This window comes from Oncorhynchus gorbuscha, linkage group LG17, assembly GCF_021184085.1.
Source record: "Oncorhynchus gorbuscha isolate QuinsamMale2020 ecotype Even-year linkage group LG17, OgorEven_v1.0, whole genome shotgun sequence".
Classification (NCBI taxonomy): Eukaryota; Metazoa; Chordata; class Actinopteri; order Salmoniformes; family Salmonidae; genus Oncorhynchus; species Oncorhynchus gorbuscha.
This window is the reverse complement of record NC_060189.1, coordinates 13773266-13801202: the sequence shown is the minus strand read 5'-3', so window position 1 is coordinate 13801202 and position 27937 is coordinate 13773266. Positions and strand designations below refer to the sequence as shown.

Genomic DNA, 27937 nt, shown 5'->3' with positions numbered 1-27937 from the left:
GCAAAAGCACACCGTCTGTATGTTGCTGCGCCTAAAATGCGAAGAAATAATAGTTGATCAACATTTAAGCTAAACGTTCTGATCTGTTCAATCAGCCTTATTAATTGAAACAGAGAATACCTCAACTACACGACTTTGGTACTATCAGTGAGGATTAAGAAGTGAGTACACGCAAATGCCCACGGGAATAGTAAGTGGGTATGTGGCCTATATCTGCCAATATCCTCAACTACACCAGTGATGGCATGATTGGTACAACAGTCATTGACGAGAGAACCAGAATATCCAACATAAAACTAATTTTACCTCGGTGCTACACCTGCTCTGCCTAGCCTGGTTAACGGTTCCTGTGTTGACATTATTCTTCAACAACTTGCAATAATGACACAGGTGGAGTAAGCGCTTTTAACGTCATGATGAAGTATCTGGTACTTGTGACCTTTTTGGCTCCTTGTTGGGTCAATTGTGCGATTAAATCAAGGGCCACCGAGGAAGAGACACCGGGAAATGACACAGATTTCGGTGAGTAACGTTAACCTAGCTAGTGGCTTGCAGACATGTTCTTGAGGAGCAAGCTGTCAGTCAAATATATGCAAATTAGGCTGTTAGTTAGCTACATCTTCAATTGCTAAAGTTTGACGATAGTGTTCGCTAGATAACTCGTTTGTTAGTTAACTAGACAGCTAATGTTGTTAACAAATCCCGAAGAAAATCTTACTCGCTATCTAGCAAGATGGAATGTCTGGTATTCAGCATCAACTGTGTGCTTTCAAATGAATCTAGACAGGGTGGCTATTCCTTTTCCAGTGCTGGTCCTTCTGTAGCTCAGTTGGTAGAGCATGGCGCCTGTAACGCCAGGGTAGTGGGTTCGATTCCCGGGACCACCCATACGTAGAATGTATGCACACATGACTGTAAGTCGCTTTGGATAAAAGCGTCTGCTAAATGGCATTTATTATTATTATATTATTGGTGCCAGAGCAGTGGTCACCAATTCTGGTCTCATCACATCTTGTGATTCAACTGAAATATTTTGTTCGTTAACTAGCTACAGATGTATGGCACTGGCAGGAACAAATACCTGCGCAACCTGTGGGTCATCATGGATTGAATACTACATTTGTTCCCAATCTTATCGAACAAGATCGCAATTCAATGTTTTACATAACCTGTAATGATGTGCTGAAACAACAAACGTGTACGCATTGCTTTCCGGTGTTGGCCACCCCTGAAATAATTTGTTAAATTAAGATTGGTATTTATGTCTATTTTTATTTAACCAGGTAAGTCAGTTAAGAACAAATTCTTATTTACAATGACGGCCTAGGAACAGTGGGTTAACTTCCTTGTTCAGGGGGAGAATTACATATTTTTACCTTGTCAGCTCGGGGATTCGATCAAGCAACCTTTCAGTTACTGGCCCAAAGCTCTAATCACTAGGCTACCTGCCGCCCATAAAGGCCCATAGCTTGAAATTGTCACCGTTTGAGGATGTCAATTAAGTACCTAGTTAAAATTTAAACCATGCTCAATTTGTTTTAATTAGGAAGGTGTAATGCTCTGACTAACCCCACAAAGACAGTGTTGACAATCTATTTGGAGGCTGTGTGTCATCAAAGGCAGGGATTTCACAGTCTACACAAAATTCAGCCTCGCAAAAGTATGTAGAACTACGCTCTGTTGGACCTGTTTCATAGACTGTGTAGGGCCCTTTAGACAGGAAGGAACTAGCTACATGACCGCTTTCAAGAGGAAGTGAGAAACTTCCATTTTGGCTGTTCCATTTTGTGTGAATCCTCTGAAAGATTCATGGTTAAAATGTATTTTAGACTACTAACTGTTACTCAGTGCTGCATCAATCCAATATTATTTGCCACAGAGCGAGAAGAGTATAGGCTACTGCAGAGGTCACTAAAAATAAACCAGGGTTTTGTTCCAGCACTAACACATCTGATTCAGCTAATCAGGAAGACCATGATTAATACATGAATCAGGTGTGTTACTGCTGGGTTAGAACCAAAGCCTGCACATTTGAAGCTCATTGGGACAAGGGTTGGTGACCACTGTACGGTTACTGTACCAATGATATTGCATGTTACCATTTTCACTTTATTGGAGTTACATTGAGGGAGTTTAGTCGTGTGTGTGTGTGTGTGTGTGTGTGTGTGTGTGTGTGTGTGTGTGTGTGTGTGTGTGTGTGTGTGTGTGTGTGTGTGTGTGTGTGTGTGTGTGTGTGTGTGTGTGTGTGTGTGTGTGTGTGTGTGTGTGTTTTCAGTACCTTTCAAAAGTTTGGAAACACCTACTCATTCCTGGGTTTTTCTTTATTTTGACTATTTTCTACATTGTAGAATAATAGTGAAGACATCAAAACTATGAAATGACACATGGAATCATGAAGTTACCAAATTAGTGTTAAACAAATTAAAAAATATTTTATTTTTGTGATTGTTCAAAGTAGCCATCCATTGCCTCGATGACAGGATTGGACACTTTTGGCATTCTCTTAACCAGCTTCATGAGGTAGCCACCTGGAATGCAATTCAATTAACAGAAAAGAGAGTTGGACTAGTAAACTAAATGGTTGCAAAAGAAAAGTGTAAAATAAATCTAAATATATTTGAGATTTTTCAAAGTAGCCATCATTTGCCTTGATGACAGCTTTGCACACTTGGCATTCTCTCAACCAGCTTCACCTGGAATACTTTTCCAACAGTCTTGACGAAGTTTCCAAATATGCTGAGCAATTGTTGGCTGCTTTTCCTTCACTCTGAGGTCCAACTAATCCCAAACTATCTAAATTGGGTTGAGGTCGGGTGATTGTGGAGGTCAGGTCATCTGATGCAACACTCCATCACTCTCCTCCTTGGTCAAATAGTTCTTACACAGCCTGGAGGTGTGTTGGATCATTGTCCTGTTGAAAAACAAATGATAGTCCCACAAAGGAACTTTTAACAAGACACACCTGTTAATTGAAACACATTTCAGGTGACTACCTTATGAAGCTGGTTGAGAGACTGCAAAGAGTGTGCAAATATAACTGTATAGCTTCCGTCCCTCTCCTCACCCTTACCTGGGTTCGAACCAGGGACCCTCTGCACACATCGACAACAACCACCCTCGAAGCATCGTTACCTATCGCTCAGAGCAAAGGGAACAACTACTGCAATGTCTCGGAGCGAGTGACGTCACTGATTGAAATGCTATTAGCCGTCACCCCGCTAACAAGCTAGCCATTTCACATCGGTTACACAAAGGGTGGCAACTTTTGAATAATCTCAAATATAATATATTTTGATTTGTTTAACAAGTTTTTTGATTAATATATGATTCCATATATGTTATTTAATAGTTTTGATGTCTTCACGATCATTCTACAATGTAGAAAATAGTAAAAATAAAGAAAAACCCTTGAATGAGTAGGTGTGTCCAAACTTTTTTCTGGTATTGATATAGAGATAACATGCCATTTAGTAGATGCTTTTATGCAAAGCGACATACAGTCATGCATGCATAAGTTTTACGTACAAGTGGTCCCGGAAATTGAACCCACTATCCTACCGTTGCAAGCACCATGCTCTACCAACTGAGCTACATAGGACTGGCCCTCTCAGTCTCCTCATATGACTCTTCCCTTATTCCAGAGGCTCTGAGCTCATTGCTGTCTGACTTTGAGGTGCTGCCCGTGTCCGGCCTCCAGCAGCACTCACTCAGGAAGAGGGACGTCCACACAGAGTCCCAGCTGGAGCGCATTGTCAGCTTCAGTGCCCTCAAGAGGTAGGTGGCACAAAGTCTCTAGGCTACACACGATTTTAAGGTATTCTTCTCAGTACTCACACACACACACACATACACACACACATGCACACAGAAATGGAAGCACACACACAAACAGGGTAGCCTAGTGGTTAGAGAGTTGGAGTAGTAAACTAAATGGTTGCAAGTTCAAATCCCTGAGCTGACAAGGTACACATCTGTCGTTCTGCCCCTGAACAGGCAGTTAACTCACTGTTCCTAGGCCGTCATTGAAAATAAGAAATTGTTCTTAACTGACTTGCCTAGTTAAATAAAGGTAAAAAAATTATGGGACTTCTACATCGTAAGCTAAGAGTGTCTGCTAAATGACTAAAATGTAACAGAAAAACACTCCATTATACTCAATGAGGCACTTCCACCCACTCATGTAACATTCAAAAGCAAGCAAAACAAGTTGATGTTCAATGGTTTTGTATCATTCTGATGCCGCCCAGTGCTTAGGAAAGATCATATGACGTTAGACTGTCTCAATTATCTGTAACTTTTCTCAGAGGTTCTAGTCCTCCCTGCTAAGTACTACTCCTATGTGTTTTTACATTGTTACTGGAATGGCTTTTTATCATTGCCATGGCCTAATGACTAGAGTGCATGGATTTTCAGTGCAATTGCAACAGACCATTGGCAAAGTTAAAATGTTATCTGTACCCTCAATAAACCAGAATATGTACATTCCTCATGTTTCTATCCATCAAACTGTAATTGTTTTTTTCCGCAGACATTTTAAGCTTTACTTGACAACTAACACAGACTTGTTCACTGAGGACTTCAAAGCTGTGTTTGTAGATAAGCAAGGGAAGGAAGACCGCTATGATGTTCAGCTGCAGAACTACTTTACTGGACATCTTGTAGGTGAGTCTGGAGGGTATTTGTTTTGTTGGTTTTATATGGAATATTTTGTGTGTGTTGCTTCCATTTCTGTGTGTGTGAGAGAGTGAATACTGAGAAGAATACCTTAAAATCGTGTGTGTGTGTGTAGGCGAGGAGCACTCCCGTGTTCAGGCACACATAGACGGGGCCGAGTTCTCGGCCCACATCCTGACAGAGGAGACAGAGTACAACGTAGAGGTAAATCCCAAAACAGGAGCACTGCTTTAAACAGTATGGATCACTCTCGTTCCAGGTTCCGGTTCAGCTTGCAGGTGGACACTGGAATACGCTTTTTAGTGAAAGAGCTTTGCATAGGAACTTTGTTGCTTTTCTTATGTGGGACAAAACAAAAAATGCCTGGAATGTAAAATAACATTATTAACCGGTTCCCATGCTTTTAAAATAATGGTTCCATTCCGGAACAGTATGGATCACTCTCGTTCCAGGTTCCGTGCCAATGTCTGTGTGTTTAGGCTACCTGCCCTTCCCCCCTCCAAAACAGTCTACTGTACTGACATTGCAACCGTCATTCAGAAGATGGGGAGATATATTTTTAAATAGCTAGAGAAGAATGGATTAACTTGTTTAACGCTATTTAAGGATACTATAGGCCAGAAAAAGGGTCTTAAAACAGTTGCTGGGAAAAAGAGATAAAACTATCAGCTAAATAAACCAGCGCTAGCCTTTGTTTTGGTCAAATACTTTATCTAACCAATCCTACTTCTCCTTCATCCTCTCTCGCTCTGTCTTTGTTTTTCTCTCTCTTATTCCTCTTTCTCTCCATCCCCTCTTCTCTCTCTCCTCAGCCCCTTTGGAGGTTCACCGAGGTGCCCCCCGATGGCCGTCTGTTGGTATATCGCTCTGAGGACATCCGGAACCTCAGTCGCCTGGCCTCGCCCAAGGTGTGTGGATACATCCACGCTGGGGCCCAGGACCTGCTACCAGAGGCCGCCAGAGGTGGAGAGGCACGGGAGGGTATGAGTGTGTGTGTGTGTTCGACAGTATAGGCCTATATACAGAGTAGGAGACACCCCATTTTTGCATGTTTCATACGCATAGACCGAGTGCTTGTGTGTGTGGTGTGCAAAAGTGTGTAGGAGTCAAACATTAGAAGCTACCTTATACAACCTTAGCGTGAGGAGGTAGGGAAAGGGAGGAAGATGATTCCTTGAGGAGAGGAGGTAGTAGGTAGGTGGGCGCCCAATCTATCTTGTCCCCACACAGCCTCACAAAGAATAAAAACCCTTTAATGTCTAAACCCTATGTTCCATAGGCTGGCAACAGGGTGTTATATAAAGCTCTGATTCCTTTGTGCTGCCTGTAAAATGTAAAGTTCATTAGAATGATAATGACCTGGGGGAAATCTGAAGACACTCAAGACAATGTCCTCTTCAAAAAAACTGTGTGGAAAATGAGGTGAATGATCTCCACAGAAGCATTAGAAGTCATGAGAGCTGTTGTATGTAATACACGGAGGGGAAGCCATAGTGAGTACACCCACATGCTGTGGTTCTCTACAGAAGCATTAGAATTCATGAGAGCTGTTGTATGTAATACACGGAGGGAAGCCATAGCTGTTGTAGTACAGCCATAGTGAGTACACCCACATGCTGTGGTTCTCTACAGAAGCATTAGAATTCATGAGAGCTGTTGTATGTAATACACGGAGGGGAAGCCATAGTGAGTACACCCACATGCTGTGGTTCTCCACAGAAGCATTAGAATTCATGAGAGCTGTTGTATGTAATACACGGAGGGGAAGCCATAGTGAGTACACCCACATGCTGTGGTTCTCTACAGAAGCATTAGAATTCATGAGAGCTGTTGTATGTAATACACGGAGGGGAAGCCATAGTGAGTACACCCACATGCTGTGGTTCTCCACAGAAGCATTAGAATTCATGAGAGCTGTTGTATGTAATACACGGAGGGGAAGCCATAGTGAGTACACCCACATGCTGTGGTTCTCTACAGAAGCATTAGAATTCATGAGAGCTGTTGTATGTAATACACGGAGGGAAGCCATAGTGAGTACACCCACATGCTGTGGTTCTCCACAGAAGCATTAGAATTCATGAGAGCTGTTGTATGTAATACACGGAGGGGAAGCCATAGTGAGTACACCCACATGCTGTGGTTCTCTACAGAAGCATTAGAATTCATGAGAGCTGTTGTATGTAATACACGGAGGGGAAGCCATAGTGAGTACACCCACATGCTGTGGTTCTCCACAGAAGCATTAGAATTCATGAGAACTGTTGTATGTAATACACGGAGGGGAAGCCATAGTGAGTACACCCACATGCTGTGGTTCTCTACAGAAGCATTAGAATTCATGAGAGCTGTTGTATGTAATACACGGAGGGGAAGCCATAGTGAGTACACCCACATGCTGTGGTTCTCTACAGAAGCATTAGAATTCATGAGAGCTGTTGTATGTAATACACGGAGGGGAAGCCATAGTGAGTACACCCACATGCTGTGGTTCTCTACAGAAGCATTAGAATTCATGAGAGCTGTTGTATGTAATACACGGAGGGGAAGCCATAGTGAGTACACCCACATGCTGTGGTTCTCTACAGAAGCATTAGAATTCATGAGAGCTGTTGTATGTAATACACGGAGGGGAAGCCATAGTGAGTACACCCACATGCTGTGGTTCTCTACAGAAGCATTAGAATTCATGAGAGCTGTTGTATGTAATACACGGAGGGGAAGCCATAGTGAGTACACCCACATGCTGTGGTTCTCTACAGAAGCATTAGAATTCATGAGAGCTGTTGTATGTAATACACGGAGGGGAAGCCATAGTGAGTACACCCACATGCTGTGGTTCTCTACAGAAGAATCTGAGGTCTTCTGGAGGGAAGGAGAGCACATGATTGACTTGTCTTTGTGGGGGGGGGCTGCTGACAGTGATGTGTAGCCTAAGACACACACTACGTATGATACACCAGGCCCACTCCAAATGGATGTAGTCGGAAGGGAATTAACATAGTTAGTTTGAATTGACACATGCTGTACAGTGTGGCTTCTGAGCTGAGCAGAAGCTATTATTCTACAGATGGAATAACCTGTGAATTTCAAATAAGGGTTAATAAAAACGTTTATTCCGAAAGTAGTGCTTTGCTATTTTGATTACAGATTCCTGTAATGATGAATCCTACAAGCCACACAGCCAGTCTTCCTCCTCCTAGAATAAGTGTTGTTGATTCATTTGACTAAACACAAAGTTGGAAATCTGACAGTTCTGAAAATTACTCTATAGTAAAGAATTCATCAGCTGGGCCTATATCTTACATTTTTAATTTTAGTCTTCTGAACAAATAGTGTCAAGAAAAAGTATGTGAACCCTTTGGAATTACCTGGATTTCTGCATAAATTGGTCATACAATTTGATATGATCTTCATCTAAGTCACAACAGAAGACTAACAGTCTGCTTAAACTAGTAACACAAACTATTTGACGTTTTCTTGTTTTTATTGAACACACCGTATAAACATTCACAGTGTAGGTTGGAAAAAGTATGTAAATCCTTGGATTTAATAACTGTCTGACCCTCCTTTGGCAGCAATAAACTCAACCAAATGTTTTCTGTAGTTGCGGATCAGACCTGCCCAACGGTCAGGAGGAATTTTGGTCCATTCATCTTTACAAAACTGTTTCAGTTCAGAAATATTCTTAGGATGTCTGGTGTGAACCTCTCTCTCGAGGTCATGCCACTGCATTTTAAATTGAGGTCAGGACTCAATTCTGTTGTTGATTTACTTCTGTTTTGGGTCATTGTCCTGTTGCATCACCCAACTTCTGTTGAGCATCAATTGGCAGACAGATAGCCAAACATTCTCCTGCAAAATGTCTTGATAAACTTGGGAATACATTTTTCCGTCGACAATAGCAAGCTGTCCAGGCCCTGAGGTAGCAAAGCAGCCCCAAACCATGATGCTCCCTCCACCATACTTTACAGTTGGGATTAGGTTTTTATGTTGGTGTGCTGTGCCTTTTTTTTCTCTCACGTGTTGTGTGTTCCTTCCAAACAACTCAACTTTAATCTGTCTACAGAATATTTTGACAGAAGCGCTGTGGAACATCCAGGTGCTCTTTTGCGAACTTCAGATGTGCAGCAATGTTTTTTTTTGACAGCAGTGGCTTCTTCCGTGGTGTCCTCCCATGAACACCATTCTTGTTTAGTGTTTTACATATTGTAGAATCGTCAGAGATGTTAGCATGTTTCAGAGATTTCTGTAAGTCTTTAGCTGACTCTCTTCTTCTTAACCTTATTTAGCATTCTGCACTGTGCTCTTGCAGTCATCTTTACAGGACGGCCACTCCCAAGTAGAGTAGCAACAGTGCTGAACTTTCTCCATTTATAGACAATTTGTCTTACCATGGACTGATGAACATCAAGGCTTTTAGAGATACTTTTGTAAATATTGGTCAATTTCTTCAACAGATGGTCAGGTCTATATAATTGTCAAACTTATATATTGGTAGTAGAAAGGAAACACCGACTCTGTTTAAGTATTAAAATGATATTTTAGTAATACAATTGTAGGCAGAAGTTGGTACAGAATACAGTATATGAAGCTCTCCCCAGGTTCTGCAAAGTGTCTTAAGACATCCTGTAACTCATATAGCCTCTCCCAGTCCTCCTTGTGTTAGTTTCCCTGGCAACAACATTTTAATAAATCTAACCTTCCCCTGACAGCAGCAACCATATGGTAAGCAATTAAAAGCTCAGAATTGGGTTTGACCGAAACTTGACCTTTCATCACAAGAATGGAGGCATAACAAAGTGAACGAGTCCAAGCATCTTCTGACAGGTGACTGTTTTCATCAGGCCTGCGGCAGCCTTGTGTTCTCAGGAAACCAGTCATATTCTCAGAACCTCAGCCAGGTGGGGCCCAGACAGGAGGAGTATGAATGTAGGCGGTGTCACGCCTTGGTCATTGTATTTTGTGTTTTTGTTATATGTTTGGGTAGGCCAGGGTGTGACATGGGTTTATATGTTGTTTTTCGTATTGGGGTTTGTAGTATTTGGGATCGCGGCTGTTTAGGGGTGTTGTATAGGCATGGCTGCCTGAGGCGATTCTCAATCAGTCAGGTGATTCTCGTTGTCTCTGATTGGGAACCGTATTTAGGCAGCCTGTGTTTCGCTTTGTATTTCGTGGGTGATTGTTCCTGTCTTTGTGTAGTATTCACCAGATAGGCTATAATAAGTTTCACGTTCCTTTTGTTGTTTTCGTCTTTATAAGTTATTTCATGTACCGCGATTCATTTCATTAAAGTCATGAGTAACCAACACGCTGCATTTCGGTCCGACTCTCTTTCTTCAACAGACGAACGCCGTTACAGGCGGCTTCCGCCTTCTGATAGTGTCTGAAGGGCACAACACTCAAAACAGGTGTTAATACACACACACACACACACACACACACACACACACACACACACACACACACACACACACACACACACACACACACACACACACACACACACACACACACACACACACACACACACACACACACACACACACACACACACACAGGTCTCCTTGAAGAGGCCTTATAGTTTATCATAACACAATTTATTAACCTTTTTAAAGGTATTAGGCCTTGGTTTAACCCCTTCATAACCCTTTCCAGGTTTATGCAAGTCAACAAAAATTATTCTGAGATCTCTTTTGTTCGAGGCATGGTTCACATCAGGCAATGCTTCTTGTGACCGACTAGCAAATTCCATTTTTTTTTTTTTTAAACATTTTTTTGTTTAATAGGGCAGGGTAGCTCTAACCAACATCTCCAATCTCGTCTCATTGATTGGACTCCAGGTTAGCTGTCTCCTGTCTTTAATTAGCTTTTGGAAAAGTCGCTAGCCTAGGGGTTCATATACTTTTTCCAACCTACACTGTGAATGTTTAAATGATGCATTCAATATAGACAAGAAAAATACAATAATTTATGTGTTATTAGTTAAACACAGTGTGCTTAATCTATTGTTGTGACTTAGATGAAGATCAAATTTCTTTGACTAATTTATTCAGAAATCCAGGTAATTCCAAAGGGTTCACATACCTTTTCTTGCCACTGTATAGTATACTGCATGAAATCAGTTCATAGGCAAACGGAATGTGAATACAAGGGCACCGAACAGTTGGAACTTAAGTGCTGGCCTCATTTCACTCATTCTCCCAGCTGTGACTTCTTACAGTGTTTCTCTCCTCCTCTCCTTCCTTCCTCCCATCATAGATTCCCTCCACAGAGAGAAGAGAGTGACCCACAACCACAAGAAGAACACCTGTCCTCTAGCCCTGGTGGCTGACTACCGCTTCTTCAAACACATGGGCCGCGGAGAGGAGAGCATTACACTCAACTACCTGGTGAGAGTCCCAAACTAACCTCAGATACCCGATCTAAAATCTTGCATTATTGTGTCGGATGTTCGATTTTGAAGTTTTCCGGGGCGACGTGTTAGAAAGGATACTAACGAGACTAGCGAAGTATTTACCCCTCTAAAGGGAAACTTGCAGCCAGTTTCTGGGCAAGTCTATGGGCCAAATGTCCTTTCCTCTTCCGAAATTCGAAAGATGCGAGTGAGTACCTGTGATTTGTCTAAATGATCAGTGCCCAAAAAAATCTTTTGGGTGGTGTAATTTGATGGGAAAAAAGTTTTATTTCACCTAATTTTAACATTCTTTCATGATGAGAACAAAGTAATAAAAAACAGGTATTCCCATCTCAAGAGGTTAAATAAAAAAAATACTATAGTAAGTGTCTTATGTACCAAATAAAGATTTAATATTGCAGATTGTGGGTTCTATCAATTTAATTGTTTTGTATCATTTCTAATCCCCTTTTTATTTATTTATACTTTCCCCCTACCATCCCTACCCTGGTTATACTAAACTAAGGGACAACAATACTTCATGTACACATTATACTGTATGTAGTTAAATAATTATACATATATTCCCATTTTCCTCTTTTTTCAAGTGCTGAATTTTCACCCACAGTGGCCAATCCACCATTCATTGTGATTTTAACGCCAACCCTCCGGTGTCCACAGATTAACCCATTTTCCCAGTATAACTCCAATCCCCCCATGTCTACAGATTAACCCATCTTTCCCAGTATAACTCCAACCCTCCCATGTCCACAGATTAACCCATCTTTCACAGTATAACTCTAATCCCCCCATGTCCACAGATTAACCCATCTTTCCCAGTATAACTCCAACCCTCCCATGTCCACAGATTAACCCATCTTTCCCAGTATAACTCCAATCCTCCCATGTCCACAGATTAACCCATATTTCCCAGTATAACTCCAATCCCCCCATGTCCACAGATTAACCCATCTTTCCCAGTATAACTCCAATCCTCCCATGTCCACAGATTAACCCATCTTTCCCAGTATAACTCCAATCCCCCCCATGTCCACAGATTAACACATCTTTCCCAGTATAACTCCAATCCCCCCCATGTCCACAGATTAACACATCTTTCCCAGTATAACTCCAATCCCCCCATGTCCACAGATTAACCCATCTTTCACAGTATAACTCCAATCCCCCATGTCCACAGATTAACCCATCTTTCCCAGTATAACTCCAATCCTCCCATGTCCACAGATTAACCCATCTTTCCCAGTATAACTCCAATCCCCCCATGTCCACAGATTAACACATCTTTCCCAGTATAACTCCAATCCCCCATGTCCACAGATTAACACATCTTTCCCAGTATAACTCCAATCCCCCCATGTCCACAGATTAACCCATCTTTCACAGTATAACTCCAATCCCCCCATGTCCACAGATTAACCCATCTTTCACAGTATAACTCCAGCCCTCCCATGTCCACAGATTAACCCATCTTTCCCAGTATAACACCATTTAGCAATTTCCTTGTGCAATACATTCCTCCATTTTACTGTGATGTCTTACGAGGCTCCTGAACCTCCCTATTTGTAACATTTCTATCGATATTGCTTTAAAAATAAATACTTTACGCAAGACTAATGATATTTCCCATTGACTGATCATGGTTTTTCAGATCCCCTAACAATATAGTTTGCAGGTCCATCTGAAGCCTAATATATGACTTACCAACAATGTTGGGAACTCTTTTTATTTGTCTATTAACTAAGTTATTGCCTGGTGATGTCACCAAAACAGGTTGAAATTTCAGGCGTTCTCTTCAAACTGCTCTTAAACTAACAGGGCATTATCATAATTTTCAAAAAAGTCACAGTATTATTCCAACCTCATAGTGTGGAAATACAGCTGCAGTTGACATTGAGAGGACGTTTCTTTTTTGCTGAGTTTATGACAAATAATCATATTACAGACTTAATTTACATCACAAATAGTATGCGTAATGGGGTTAGTGTGAGTATTCGAACACAGCTCTAGTGTCTGCTAGTTTTTGTTTTTTCCCTTTCAATTAAGACTTAAACAAGTGGGTGAGAGGATTTCTATACTAATTAGTGACCTTTAATTCATCAATCAATTACAAGGGAGGAGTGAAAACCTGCGGACACCGCCGTGGAATGAGTTTGACACGTGTTTTAAACCTTCATGAAGTGCCTGAAAGTAGAGCCATGAGGTCCATTTGGAATTGTGTAGTGCTGCAACGAACCACTGTTCAGGAACAGGCATCATCTGGGTTTGTGCTTAATACTGTCTGTTTCCCCCAGATTGAGTTGATTGACAGAGTGGACGACATGTACAGGAACACAACCTGGGATGATGAGTTTACAGGATACGGTGTTCAGATCCAACAGGTGGGACTATTTGCTGACTGTGTGTGTGAGTTGGTAGTAGTTGTATTGTTGTAGTAGTTGTAAGCAAATATTTGGCATGTTGTCATTTGGCGTTGTCATTTCCATGCCAATCATTCCATATCACTAGTGACACCATAGCTCAGTGTGTTATGTGTCAGTGCTGGGTTAAGAAATTAAGCTGAGCATAACTGTAGTACCCTAATTGTAAAAGCATTTTTGGAGCAGACCGTGGAAGCTCTTTGTGTGGGAATGAATGGCAACACTGCGTCTACTACGAAACCAGCGCCTCACTGAATAAATGTGGCGGTCTATGATCCATATCTTCTCCAGACCATAATATCTTGTGCAGAGCATTATGGGGACTGTAGTACGTGCTGTAACCTTAATTGGGTTTAAGAAGTTGTAAAGTCCTGGTTGTAGATCATCATCAACAAGGAGCCGACCAGAGCGCCGCTTGGCCAGGCTGGGCCGGACTGGACCCACTACAACATGAATGGAAGCCCCATCCAAGGCAAGGAGGTGTGGGACGTCAAGAAACTGCTGGAAGTGAGACACTGCTACTGACTCTAATCTACTCAGATGCCATTACATTGTGTAGCCTGTACAGTGTTCTGTTGTCTGTAGGTAGGGAATACATGAGGACACATTTCTGGGGGGGTCACTGTATGAACTTTATGTTGTAGACTCTTCAATAACATTTACTTGAACGGGCCTTAACATGATTGACAACAAACACTCTCACCCTGGGGATACTTTTGGCTTGTAATGACTAGTATTTTCTTCTCATTCATTTTTCAATACCTCTTTTCTCTGCAGCAATTTAGCACGGACATAGCGGACAATGCTAGCACTGTGTGCCTTGCCCACCTGTTCACCTATCAGGACTTTGATGAGGGGACACTGGGCTTGGCTTATGTGGCCCCTTCTAAAGCCCAGGCTATGGGGGGCCTCTGTCCTAAACGTAAGGCTTAGCCTCTCACAGAGGTCCTCTCAATTCTGATCAAATAACTATCATGAGTGTTTTGATAATGGTGTGATAGATTCTCAAGATATTTCTCCTATATTTCTAGTCTGATTTAATAATAATAATAATAATATATGCCATTTAGCAGACGCTTTTATCCAAAGCGACTTACAGTCATGTGTGCATACATTCTACGTATGGGTGGTCCCGGGGATCGAACCCACTACCCTGGCGTTCTCTTTTTGTTTTCTGCAGCTTTCTTTCCATCTAGTTCCGTTAAGAACCCCAGTTTCCTCAACACTGGTTTAACCAGCACTAAGAATTATGGCAAAACCATTCTAACCAAGGTAGGTTCCTCATTGAGTATCTGAATCCAGCCATGCTATTTCTAAGGCTTCTGCACCCTCTATCGAATAAACTAGAACCAGGACTGAACAACTCCCTGTATTGCATAATTCATGACATCTTTCTGGGTCATAGGTCAGGTGATGGGCAGTACTCAGTCAAGATGATGGTTTTAGATGTTGTCTAATGACACATGGATAGAATAACCTGTGGGGCACATTGTGTTGGGTCATGGGTTGAGTAGGCAGCCGTATGCATCACTAATATTAATGACTTAGACCTTACAAGACCCTCTTCAGGTCACTGCTCCTCAGATATTTACATGCTTTTATATCCCAAAGATAATAGATATGTCATTCCTTTATTAATTGTTGCAAGTCAATATATGGTTTCCAAGCATTACGTTTTTTTCTTCTTTTTTTCTCCCATCACCAGGAAGCAGATTTGGTGACAACCCATGAGCTAGGCCACAACTTTGGAGCTGAGCACGACCCTGACAGCATGCATTACTGCGCCCCTAGCGATGACCACGGGGGCAAGTTTGTCATGTACCCCATCGCTGTGAGCGGGGACCACTACAATAACAAGGTAATGCTCTTGTGTGCTTCAAATCTTCTGTCAAATGACTCATATATGCTCACATGACATTTAGCTTATATTCTTTCCTTCCTCCCTTCCTTTATATTTGTCTTCTCCCCACAGCGTTTCTCCAACTGCAGTAAGATCTCCATAGGGAAGACGCTGCGCCTCAAGGCTCCCATCTGCTTCAAGGAGAGGAACAGCAAGGTGTGTGGGAACCTGCGCGTTGAGGAAGGGGAGGAGTGTGACCCGGGCCTGCTGCACCTCAACGACGACCAGTGCTGCTCCGCCGACTGCAAGTTCAGGCCCGAGTCCCAGTGCAGGTAGAAACCCGCCACCTCTGAGTGCAGTAATTCATATGGCAGGATGACATTTACAAAGGCTTCAGTGAATTCCTGCATTTCTTTACTTACTGGCTGACTTTATTGTCCCCTTGGGGAAATGTAGTTTGCAGTGTCATGTAGAAGTTACAACATGGTTACATACAGAATCATGTCAATTTCATAATATACAGTAAACTAATAAAGTAAATTGACATTACAGTTCTTTTGTGTGTGTTTAAAGGCCCAGTGCTCTCAAAAATGTGATTATTATAATTTTTTCCTTCCTGTGTTTTCTATACATTTTCACACTGGTTGGAATAATACTGTGAAAATGACCAAGAAGCCGTTTTAGTGTAAAAGCTGTTTGAAAAGACAGCCTGAAATGTCAGCCTCTTTTGGCAGTTTTTGCCTGCCTGGTGACACCACCAGGCGGTACATTAGTTAATAGACCAATAAGAGAGAGTTCCAAACCACTCTGCCAATAACAGCTCATTTTCAGTTTTCCCCTCCCTACTTAGACCACTCCCAGACAGTCCTAGCAAAATTCTTGCTTGAGAAATTGCACTTTGCTAAGAAGCTATTTACATGTTTTTTTAATATATTTTTTTCCATTTGAATTGAAAATAATCACAGTAAGGTACTTTATTGTTTCCCAGAAATTATTTGATATTGAGATAAAAATGGCTGCATTGGACCTTGAACATACTATCCTGTAACCTTCCTCTCTATCATCACCATGCCAGTGCATTCACACTACTATGATGCTTAGTGACATTCCCCACATGGAAACTGAAGTTATTGTGTTCTATGTCCGGGTACATCCAGTGACAGGAACAGTCCATGCTGTAAGAACTGCAAGTTTCAGCAGGCAGGCAAGCCGTGCCAGGAGCCAATCAACGCCACCTGTAAAGGCATGTCCCTCTGCACAGGTAACCTCCTCTACTGTTCATACACAGGATAGCCACGACTAAACAGACCGATGTGATTTATTTTTTATTGATCATTGATGCTTTGTAATACAGGGCTCCCTAGTAAAATATGTTGTTCTCAATGGGACTCACCCCTGTTTAAAGAAAAATAAATATACTATTGTTCAACCGGACAACTAACCATTATCTGCTATGTAAGTGATATTTTGGATAAACATCCTCTAGCTGGCTAGGTCTCCAGGTCTTGCTGTTGAGACATCAGTTTGGGTATTTGACTGACTCCCTGAGGGAGATTCTCAATTTCTTTGATGTCCTTTCTCCCCACCACCTTCTCAAAACCTTAGGTAAGAGCAGTGAGTGCCCAAACCCAGACAACGCTCCGGACAATACCATCTGTGTGGACAGCGGGAGGTGCAGCGACGGGGAGTGCATGACCTTCTGTGAGGCTGTGCAGAACCTGCAGCCATGTGCTTGTAATGGTACAACCCTCTCACATACACCACTGTACAGTACCATGGTGTACTCATAGAGCCTCTCTATAGTTGTATTTCTATCTCTATGGGTGGACCCAATATCTTTGCATTAAAGGTTTTGTTCATTATTTGATTTGAAGCTTCAAGAATAAATTAATGTTCGAAATGCAAAGCCTTAAATTTGATTTCTGCCAATATACTGTACAGTGCCTTCAGAAAGTATTCATACCCCTTGACTTATTCCACATTTTGTAGTGTTACAGACAGAATTCAAAATGGATTCAATTTATTTTTTCTCACCCACATGAAAACATGTTTAAAGAAATGTCTGGACATTTTGAGTTTCTGGACACCCCTGAGTTAATACTTTATAGAAGCACCTTTAGCAGCGGTTACAGCTTTGAGTCATCTTGGGTATGTCTGTATCAGCTTTGAGTCGTCTTGGGTATGTCTGTATCAGCTTTGAGTCGTCTTGGGTATGTCTGTATCAGCTTTGAGTCGTCTTGGGTATGTCTGCATCAGCTTTGAGTCGTCTTGGGTATGTCTGCATCAGCTTTGAGTCGTCTTGGGTATGTCTGTATCAGCTTTGAGTCGTCTTGGGTATGTCTGTATCAGCTTTGCATCTGGATTTGGGTCTTCTCTCCCATTTATTCTTGGCAGATTTTCTCAAGCACTGTTATGTTCGATGGAGATTGGCAGTGAACAGCAATCTTCAAGTCTTTCCACATATTTTCAATGGAATACAAGTTTGGCCTTTGGCTGTGCCTCTTAAGGACATTCACATTATTGTTCTGAAGCCGTTCCAGCTTTGCCTTTGGCTGTATGCTTGGGGTCAATGTCCTGTTGGAATATAAATCTTTGACACTGTCTAAGGTTGTTCTATCCTCACCAGTCTCCCAGTCTCTGCCACTGAAAAGCATTCCCATAGCATGATGCTGCCAGCACCATGCTTCATGGTAGGGATGGTTTTAGACATGCGATGAGCAGAGCCTGGCTTTGCATTCAGGCCAGAGAATGACATTTTTCAATCAGACCATTTTGCCTTGTGCTCTGAGTCTTTCACGTGACTTTTTGCAAACTCCAGGCGTGCTGTCATGTGTTTCTTATTTTAGGACTGGCTTCCGTCTTGCCGCTCTTCCAGATTGGTGGAGTGCTGTACAGACTGTTGTTCTTCTGGCAGGTTCTCCCATCTCAGTCAATGAACTCTGTAGTACTGTCAGAGTGGTCATTGGGTTCTTGGTCACCTTCATGACCAAGGTCCTTCTTGCCCGGAGGCTCAGTTTGGTCAGATGGCCAGCTCTAATCAGTCTGGGTAGTTCCATATGTTTTACTTTCCCAATGATGGAGAACACTGTGCTCTTGGAAACTTTCAACATTCTAGAAGTAGTTTTATACCCTTCCCCAGATATATGCCTCATCACAATTCTCTCTCTGAGATTTAAGAAAAGTTCCTTGGACTTCATGGTATAGTTTCTGCACTGACACCTTGTATAGATAGACAGGTGTTTCTTTCTAAATCATGTCCAAACAAATGAATTGGCCACAGGTGGACTTCTATCACGTTGTAGTGACATTTCAAGGATGATCAAAGGAAATTGTATGCACCAGAGCTCAGTTTGTAGTGTTGTGAATACTTATGTAAATGAGATATTTCTGTATTTAATTTTCAATATATGTGCTAACATTTCATTATGGGGTATTGTGTGTGTAGATGGGTAAGGAAAAAATAATCTATTTAATAATAAATGTTGAATTCAGGGGGTAACACAACAAAATGTGGAATAAGTCAAGGGATATTAAGGCACTGTAAAGGACATTTGGAGAAAGATACAGATAATAAATAGTATAGCACCAGGTTGTCTTTGAACCTAACTGACCTCCCTTTACTCTCCCAGAGCTGGTCAATTCGTGTAAGGTCTGCTGCCGGGACAAAAATGGCACCTGCACTCCCTTCGTCAAAAAGGACCAGAACTTCCTGTACCTGCGCAAGGGGAAACCCTGCACCGTGGGCTTCTGTGATGAGGGCGTGAGTGACTGACCTCTTCCATTAGCGTACAGACCGAGTCCATTCAGTGTGAGTAGAGGTGAAGGGTCCTCTACACACTGAATGGACTCGGCCTGTATTCAGAGTTTCAACACATCACATCAATAAATCCATTTGAAAAGAATAATAAAATAAATTTTTACACAAAGTGAATGTTTTAAATAGATGGTATTGGTCCTACAGGGAGTGTTACCACGTTCTATTTAAATTGGCTGACTATTATGATATATTGATTTGTCTGTTTGTTTCAGGGCAAATGCATGAAGCAAGTCCAGGATGTGATCGAGAGGTTGTGGGATTTCATCGACAAGCTGGACATCAACACTTTCGGTGAGTTGGGATGCAATGTTGGCGTTAGACTAGCTTGGAGGTCCAGTTGGACTAGCTTGGAGTTTATTTGAAAGGCTGGTTGGAGTTTGTCTTTTTCTCTCGGTCTCCCTCTTGTAGGGAAGTTCCTAGCAGACAACATTGTGGCCTCAGTGGTGGTGTTCTCTCTGATTTTCTGGATCCCTCTCAGTATCCTGGTGCACTGTGTGGTGAGACACCTTACTGAGCATGTCTGTCTTTACATGTTGTCCTCTGTTGCTCAATTGGTGGAGCATGGCGCTTGCAACGCCAGGATAGTGGGTTCGATTCCCAGGACCACCGATAAGTGAAATGTATGCACGGATGATACTAAGTCGCTTTGGATAAAAGGGTCTTCATATTGGCATGTTGTATAATGATATTTGAAGCCCACCACATGGTTGATTTAAGACACATTCATGTCTATTGCTGATACATTAATGGCATGCTTTCTGTTTAGGATAAAAATCTGGAGAAGGAGTATGAGAACACCAAGCCCAGCGTAAGTCTGTCATGTCATGATAAAACATGAACTTCCTCAGCGTAAGTCTGTCATGACTATGCCATGAACTTCCTCAGCGTAAGTCTGTCATGACTATGCCATGAACTTCCTCAGCGTAAGTCTGTCATGACTATGCCATGAACTTCCTCAGCGTAAGTCTGTCATGTCATGAATCAGCGCCATGAACTTCCTCAGCGTAATGACTATCTGTCATGAGTCTGTCTATGCCATGAACTTCCTCAGCGTAAGTCTGTCATGACTATGCCATGAACTTCCTCAGCGTAAGTCTGTCATGACTATGCCATGAACTTCCTCAGCGTAAGTCTGTCATGACTATGCCATGAACTTCCCCAGCGTAAGTCTGTCATGACTATGCCATGAACTTCCCAACGTAAGTCTGTCATGACTATGCCATGAACTTCCTCAACATAAGTCTGTCATGACTATGCCATGAACTTCCCCAACATAAGTCCTATGCCCTCCCATGTTCACCACTGTCCACATGTTCTAGGTTTGAACTTTGAAGTCACACTCACTATTACACGCTATCCCTTTTAGAGAACTCCGACTACTACAGAGCATGTTGTCTTTTCTTGCCAGGGACCCCTGTCCAGGCAAACCGGAGACCCAGGGACCACCATCATATGTTAGCAAGGTCTTTTGTTAGCAGGTCTTTTCAGGTGAACGGCAAGGAGAAGTAATTAATAGATTTGGTAGATTTATTATTTTGACCTCTCCACATTATAATTAGAAAAGTAATTGTAAACTAACAGCCCTTTTTATGTAGATAGGTAACTGAAAACACATAGCAGCCATTTAGCTGGTTAGTCAAAGGTCGGCCATGTGTTGGCAAGATGTTTTTAAGGACTACAGATTGCATGACAGAAATGTAAATGTAATTTCCGATTTGAGCCGACATATGCAGCGTTTACCGTGAATGCAGTCTAACGAAGGAATATTGCCTTTCAATCATGCTGTAAAGCTGAACTGGTGCGATACGGATTAAATAGAGTCGTAAGTCAAGAAAGCTTACCATCAGCCAAGGCATTTGCCATGCCTAGTACTCATGGGTGCTTTTTCAAAGCCTATGTCAAATGCCAGTGAGTGTGTAATTTGCTCAATATTAGAATTTGAGAAAGGAAGTTAACAGCATTAGAAAGAATATATTCTCCTCTTTTCTACGATGCATTTGAAAAGTATTCAGACCCCTTGACTTGACTCTAAAATTGATTAAATCATTTTATTCCCTCATCGATTTACACACAATAATGTCAAAGCACAAACATTTAAAAAAATTTTTTTAATAAAAAATGTAAATATTGCATTTACATAAGTATTCAGACCCTTTACTCAGTACTTTATTGAAGCACCTTTGGCAGCGATTACAGCCTCGAGTCTTCTTCTTTATTTCACCTTTATTTAACCAGGTAGGCCAGTTGAGAACAAGTTCTCATTTACAACTGTGACCTGGCCAAGATAAAGCAAAGCAGTGCGACACAAACAACAACACAGAGTTACACATGGAATAAACAAACGTACAGTCAATACCACAGTAGAAAAGTCTATATACAGTGTGCGCAAATGAAGTAAGATTAGGGAGGTAAGGCAATAAATAGGCCATCGTGGCGAACTAACACTACAAGCTTGGCACACCTGTATTTGGGGAGTTTCTCCCATTCTTCTGTGCAGATCCTCTCAAGCTCTGTCAGGTTGGATGGGGAGCGTCACTGCACAGCTATTTCCAGGTCTCTCCAGAGATGTTAGATCGGGTTCAAATCCGGGTTCTGGCTGGGACACTGAAGGGCATTCGGAGACTTGTCCCGAAGCCACTCCTGCATTGTCTTGGTTGTGTGCTTAGGCTTGTTGACCTGTTGGAAGGTGAACCTTCGCCCCAGTCTAAGAACCTGCTCCAGAGCGCTCTGGACTTCATTAAGGATCTCTCTGTACTTTTTTCCGTTCATCTTTGCCTTGATCCTGACTAGTTTCCTAGTCTTGGTTTCGTCAGACCAGAGAATTTTGTTTCTCATGGTCTGAGAGTCTTTAAATGCCTTTAGGCAAACTCCAAGCGGGCTGTCATGTGCCTTTTACTGAGGAATTTTTTTTTTTACTAGCCACTTTAAACAATGCAACTCACAAATCAATTGCCCCAGGTGTCCGCTCACCTAAATACATCAGATTCATGAGAGAGCCCACCACACTTGGGAAATAGGCCCACCCACAAAAGGTCTTTATTACAGACAGAAATACTCCTCAGTTTTATCAGCTGTCCAGGTGGCTGGTCTCAGACGATTCTGCAGGTGAAGAAGCCAGATGTGGAGGTCCTGGGCTGGCCTGGTTACACGTGGTCTGTGGTTGTGAGGCCGGTTGGACGTGCTGCCAAATTCTCTAAAACGACTTTGGATGCAGCTTATTGTAGAGAAATTAACATTAAATTATCTGGAAACAGCTCTTGTGGACATTCCTACAGTCAGCATGCCAAGTGCACTCTCCCTCAACTTGAGATATGTGGCATTGTGTTGTGACAAAACTGCACAGTTTAGAGTGGCTTTTTATTGTCCCCAACACGCTATTTAATCAGCTTCTTGATATGCCACCTGTCAGGTGGATGGATTATCTTCACAAAGGAGAAATCCTCACTAACAGGGATGTAAACAAATTTGATCACAAAATTGGAGAAAAATTTGCTTTTTGTGCTTATGGAACATTTCTAAGATATTTTATTTCAGCTCATGAAACATGGGACCAACACTTTACATTTTGAAATAAAAGATAAATAATAGTAACTGGGATATTTGAGTTACAATGACCTGTTCCGTCACTTTCTATTTGCATGTTTTGATTTAATCATCCCCTTTGTCATGCAGGTGATAGAGGACCCAAAAGCGACTTAACAGAAACAGAGTTTATTTAAGTCCAAACAGGGAATAACAGAAATCCTCTAGTCTGTAGAGGGGAATAATGGAGAAGCGGCCACAGACTGCAGGTCGCCGGGTAGGCGCAGGCCGTAGTAGACAGAGACACCTGCTCACAGAGCATCTGATGAAGGCAAAAAACACGACAGGACTGGGCGAAACGCAATCACAGCATGGTGAATTTAGGGACTCTAATCAGGGAAAGGATCGGGAACAGGTGTGGGAAGACTAAATGATGATTAGGGGAATTGTAGAAAGAGGGAAAGAACCCAATAAGACCAGCAGAGGGAAACGAATAGAATGGGGAGCACAGGGACAAGACATGCTGAACGGTTCCCGAGACGGAACCCAACTCCTCTCCTCAGGACCGTAACCCTCCCAATCCACAAGGTATTGGTGACCCCGTCCCCGAAATGTCCATGATCTTATGTACAGGTGCGCTCTCGACAAGGACGGGAGGGGGGAGGGAAACGGGGGGTGCGAATTAAACAGGGCTTAACACAGGAGACATCAACAAGGACTGACGACCTGGGAGACACGGAACGGACCAATGAACCGCGGAGTCAACTTACGGAAAGCTGTCAAAAGAGGAATGTTTGGCCGCAACAATACCTTGGACTCTTAATCCTGCGTTTATTGGCGGCTCTCAAGTCTTGATACCTGGGAAATGAAGTCTAAGGCAAACATGGGCGAGAAGGAATGGGGAGCGGTCTTCAGTCCGAACCAGCCACAAACAACCACAGAGGCCTCCAACACCGGGATGAAGCATAGCCCTTGAAGAACAGCCAGACGAGTGGAAACAGGAACGAAAAGGAGGTTACTAGGACAAGCGCGGCGACGCAGTGTGCGTTCATAAGGAAGAATCCCTCGGGATCAGTAGAAGCCACAGAAGAACTAAACAGACGGGATGCATCAGGCTTGGTGTTCTTCTACCCGGACAGCTTGACGGGCATTAAGTCGTTTGGCAGAACGGATGTACTCAAGGTTCTTATGGTCTTGCCCCTCCAACCATTAACTAGGGCTAAGCGGATGGCCAGCAGTTCACGGTTACCCACATCATAGTTGCGCTCAGATGGCGACAATCGTCAGACTGGAAGCGCTGGGATAGAATGGCTCCCACGCCTACCTCTGAAGCGTCAACCTCGACAATGAAGTCTAGTGAGTCAGGAGTAACGAGGATAGGAGCGGACGTAAAACGTTCTTTTAGAAGATCAAAAGCTCCCTTTGACCTAAAAGCGTTCGACACGTGATGGAACGGGCCAATCACTGACAGCTTGGGGAATCCATCTGAATGCCTTTGTTGAGTAACGGAGGAGACATGAAAAGAGCACTTCTCTTTTCTCTAAAAGGCGCTGTAGAACACGTCGAACGTGCTGAACATGAATCTCGAGTGACGGAGAAAAAATCAGGATATTGATATTAACATTGATGTCAGACCCGGTACTCAAAATGCCCTAACGGAGTGAGTTTTGGTTATGGTACCGGCGTCAGAGACACAGACAAATAATCCTCGAGAGCCTTACGTTCGGGAGCCCAGAGAGTATAGTCTACCTCGAGGAGGAGTGGTCCCCGGAAGGAGATCAATACTACAATCATACGACCGGTGAGGAGGAAGGAGTTGGCTCGGGACCGACTGAAGACCGTGCGCAGATCATGATTCCTCCGGTCCCAGGTTCCTCAGTAAACGGTGAACGGAAAATCAAAAAAGAGTCTCAGTTCCACTCACTGTCCATGAAACAACCCTCAGAGAGTGGGACAGAAGAAGCGGAGGATGGCAGACATTAAACACTTCACATGACAAAACGCCAGGATAGGATAGAATTCCCTTGAACAGGGATGACCCAAAAAACAGGTGTAAACGGTGAACGGAAAATCATCTTCAGATACTTTAAAGTTCTGGAATTTGATTGGGAAGATGCATCTAAGGCAAACCGTAGGCTTGCCTCCCAGATAGCTGTGCCCCAGTCGAACCGGCCAGCGTAGATGGACCAGTAAGATCTAGATGAAGAGACCTGAGTAGAGCGCCAAGTAGCCCTCCGCCGATGGGCTCTGGCCTCTTACTGGACATGAATTAACAAAATGTCCAGCAACTGTGTTGTGGTTCCCTCTCCTTGTCCAGAGTGCTTCAAAGAGTCCACATCTGAAGGAACCTGAGGAATCTCATTAACCCTAGGTTCTGGAGGCTCGGTTCCACTCACAGGCCAGTGGAAGAATAATCCGTTATGGGTTCACCTTGGCATAAGGAAGCCAGGGCCCTAGAAGACCAAAACTCTGGATCACTGTTCTGGAACTTGTTAGAGCAATCAGCCCTTGCCTCCCAGATAGCTGTGCCCCATTCTCGACCAGTAAGGAGTGAAATCATGTGTTGGGTTTCTCACCACGGCACTCATGGGCTGCCCGGAGCAGCAGGTGGGTTATTAACCCTAGGTTCTGGAGGCTCGGCAGGCCAGGAAGTAACAGGTGGCGAGACGAGACTCTGGAACTGTCCAGAGAGGCGGAAACCTGAGCGGCCAGGTTCTCCACGGCATGCAGACAATTCCTGCTCGTGTCTGCCGAGCATGGCTCCTTGGATCTTGACGGCAGTGTAACGAGCGTCTGAAGTCGCTGGGTCCATTCCTTGGTCGGTTCCTTCTGTCATGCAGGTGATAGAGGACCCAAAAGCGACTTAACAGAAACAGAGTTTATTTAAGTCCAAACAGGGAATAACAGAAATCCTCTAGTCTGTAGAGGGGAATAACTGGAGAAGCGGCCACAGACTGCAGGTCGCCGGGTAGGCGCAGGCCGTAGTAGACAGAGACACCTGCTCACACGCAGCATCTGATGAAGGCAAAAACACGACAGGACAGGGCGATACACAATCACAGCAAAAACACGACAGGACAGGGCGAAACGCAATCACAGCATGGTGAATACTAAACAAGGAACCGACGGGACAGGAACGGAACACAAAGGAATAAATAGGGACTCTAATCAGGGGAAAGGATCGGGAACAGGTGTGGGAAGACTAAATGATGATTAGGGAATAGGAACAGCTGGGAGCAGGAACGGAACGATAGAGAGAAGACGAGAGAGTGAGAGGGGGAGGGGGAGAGAGAGGGATAGAAAGAGGGAAAGAACCCAATAAGACCAGCAGAGGGAAACGAATAGAATGGGGAGCACAGGGACAAGACATGATAATAAATGACAAACATGACACCCTTAGAAAGTGCTGTCCATTTTAGTTGTGTTAGGCTTTAAAAGAACATCCACAACAACCATGTTTTCCGTTTTCAAACTGTTGTTGAACTCTCTTCAAATTGATCAATCACAGTAAGTTGAGTTTTAAAAGCAGTGTTTTGATGATGTTTGTTGTGATTTTCGATTGTATTACATTGATGTCAGAGTGGTTAGAGGGACAATCGAGTCCTGAGTACCAGGCCATTAGCGACCTGATGATCATTAGTGAGTTGGGTACTACCAATACATGTCCAGAGTGGATAAGAGGATATCACCATGACTCAACGGTCACGTCAAATTCTACTGCAGTCATGACTCATGACTGCCAGTGTGGCGGTAATACGGCCACTGCAACAGCCCTAGCCTAACCCTGACCCTATCCCAGATCCCCCTGTTGAGCCTGACTCTAGCCCAGATCCCCTAGATCTGAAAGGACTTCATAGTTGTAAGCAGTATGGGGTGAAGATTCCACCAAGTCTGTAAGAGAGCAAGTTGGCGTGACAACCATATGCTATTACCCATAGAATCTTTTCACGTTTACACGAAGTGCCTAGGGGCAAGAGTTTAGGAATGAATTTGAAACTGGGCTGTAGTTGGCCCAGAAGCGACATGAGTTCCAGACGGTAGTACGTCTGATGGCCTCAGGGCTCACTTGAAAAATACATCTCAATATGACTTTCCTGGTGAAATAAAGCCTTGGCCCCTCGTGGAACTGCAGCAGATGGTGAAGGTACCTGTATTTAGTACAGCTCCACCTTTTAGGGGAGTGGGTTTGGGGGGGGGCGGGGCCAGGGTGCACGCTGCCGGCGTGTCACAAGGATGCGTGATGTATGTGAGGAGAAGAGCCTTGTCTTTATAAAAGGCAGAGTGTAGACCTTGTTTGGAGCCAGAGTGTCTGAGTTGTTTGTTTTTGGGCTATTCAGTTGTAATGGTGTGACCAGACCATTAAAGATCAACTGAATTGAGTTCAAAAGGATACAGTCAGGCAGTGGATTAGTCAAACACAAACCTGACCCTGCTGTCCTCCTGTCCCCCCCTCAGAAAGCAGAGATGCTGAGCAGCCTCGAGACGGCCTCTGTCGTCGTCATCAAGCCATCTACGCCTCCAACCTCCTCCGGCACTCGGATTCTTCTCCACTCCCTCCCTTCTCTACCCCCAACGGGCCCACCTGCCTCAGGCAGCATCAGTGCCCCAGGCTTGGCTTCTGGCCCGGGAAGTGGGGGGATCGTGGTGGGGGAGGGCCCGCGGATGGCCACCATACAGGAGGATCCCAGCTGCGATTCTCACCTCGACACGGATGAAGACGACTTCCCTCCACCCGGAGGCTCCAACACCACCAAGTCGTCTTACGAGGACCTGACGGCAGAGCGGAGCACGCCACGGTCGGGCAGCCACGACAAGCCCCGCCTCGAGGCAAACCTGTATGGTGAACAGTAAAGCGTTTTCAGTGCTGAGGGAACATGTTTGTATATATACTCACATACACACAGCCATGGGCATGTACATGCAAACACACGTGTGTACACACACAATTTTACACGAGTGAACATAGGCTAGATTAGATAGATGCATGCATACAGACACACCACATATAGAAGAAGCATGCATACATGACTAAACTATAGTACCCACACACTGTTATAGTACACACACACTGTTATAGTACCCACACACTGTTATAGTACCCACACACTGTTATAGTACACACACACTGTTATAGTACACACACACTGTTATAGTACACACACACTGTTATAGTACACACACACTGTTATAGTACACACAAACATCCACTCCTAGAAGGGACTGGAATACTGGTTACACAGCACATGTGG

General features: G+C 43.4%; 1 protein-coding gene across 4 annotated transcripts; it reads left to right on the top strand.

Moving 5' to 3' along the window:
• Positions 1–296: 296 nt before the first annotated feature.
• Positions 297–27937, top strand: LOC124001138 (disintegrin and metalloproteinase domain-containing protein 17-like). Of its 4 annotated transcripts, none has more exons than XM_046307723.1 (19): positions 297–522; positions 3642–3774; positions 4529–4662; positions 4790–4878; positions 5487–5655; positions 10936–11066; positions 13384–13470; positions 13891–13989; positions 14287–14431; positions 14690–14781; positions 15215–15367; positions 15482–15681; positions 16507–16610; positions 16955–17089; positions 18979–19109; positions 19379–19457; positions 19575–19663; positions 19933–19974; positions 27144–27937. In XM_046307723.1, the coding sequence occupies exons 1-19, from the start codon at positions 414–416 to the stop codon at positions 27537–27539; spliced, it is 2517 nt and encodes an 838-aa protein (XP_046163679.1). In that variant the 5' UTR covers positions 297–413; the 3' UTR covers positions 27540–27937. The 4 variants fall into 4 exon arrangements, with proteins under 4 accessions (XP_046163679.1, XP_046163678.1, XP_046163681.1 ...); XM_046307722.1 differs by having other exon boundaries at positions 13891–14016; XM_046307725.1 differs by lacking the exon at positions 19575–19663 and having other exon boundaries at positions 13891–14016; positions 27144–27241.

Excerpts from the sequence above, each read along its gene's own strand:
- LOC124001138 (XM_046307722.1), top strand. The coding sequence starts at position 414 with ATGATGAAGTATCTGGTACTTGTGACCTTTTTGGCTCCTTGTTGGGTC. Across the intron at positions 3,775-4,528 it reads AGCTTCAGTGCCCTCAAGAG|ACATTTTAAGCTTTACTTGA; the intron begins GTAGGTGGCACA and ends TTTTTTCCGCAG. Across the intron at positions 4,663-4,789 it reads CTTTACTGGACATCTTGTAG|GCGAGGAGCACTCCCGTGTT; the intron begins GTGAGTCTGGAG and ends GTGTGTGTGTAG.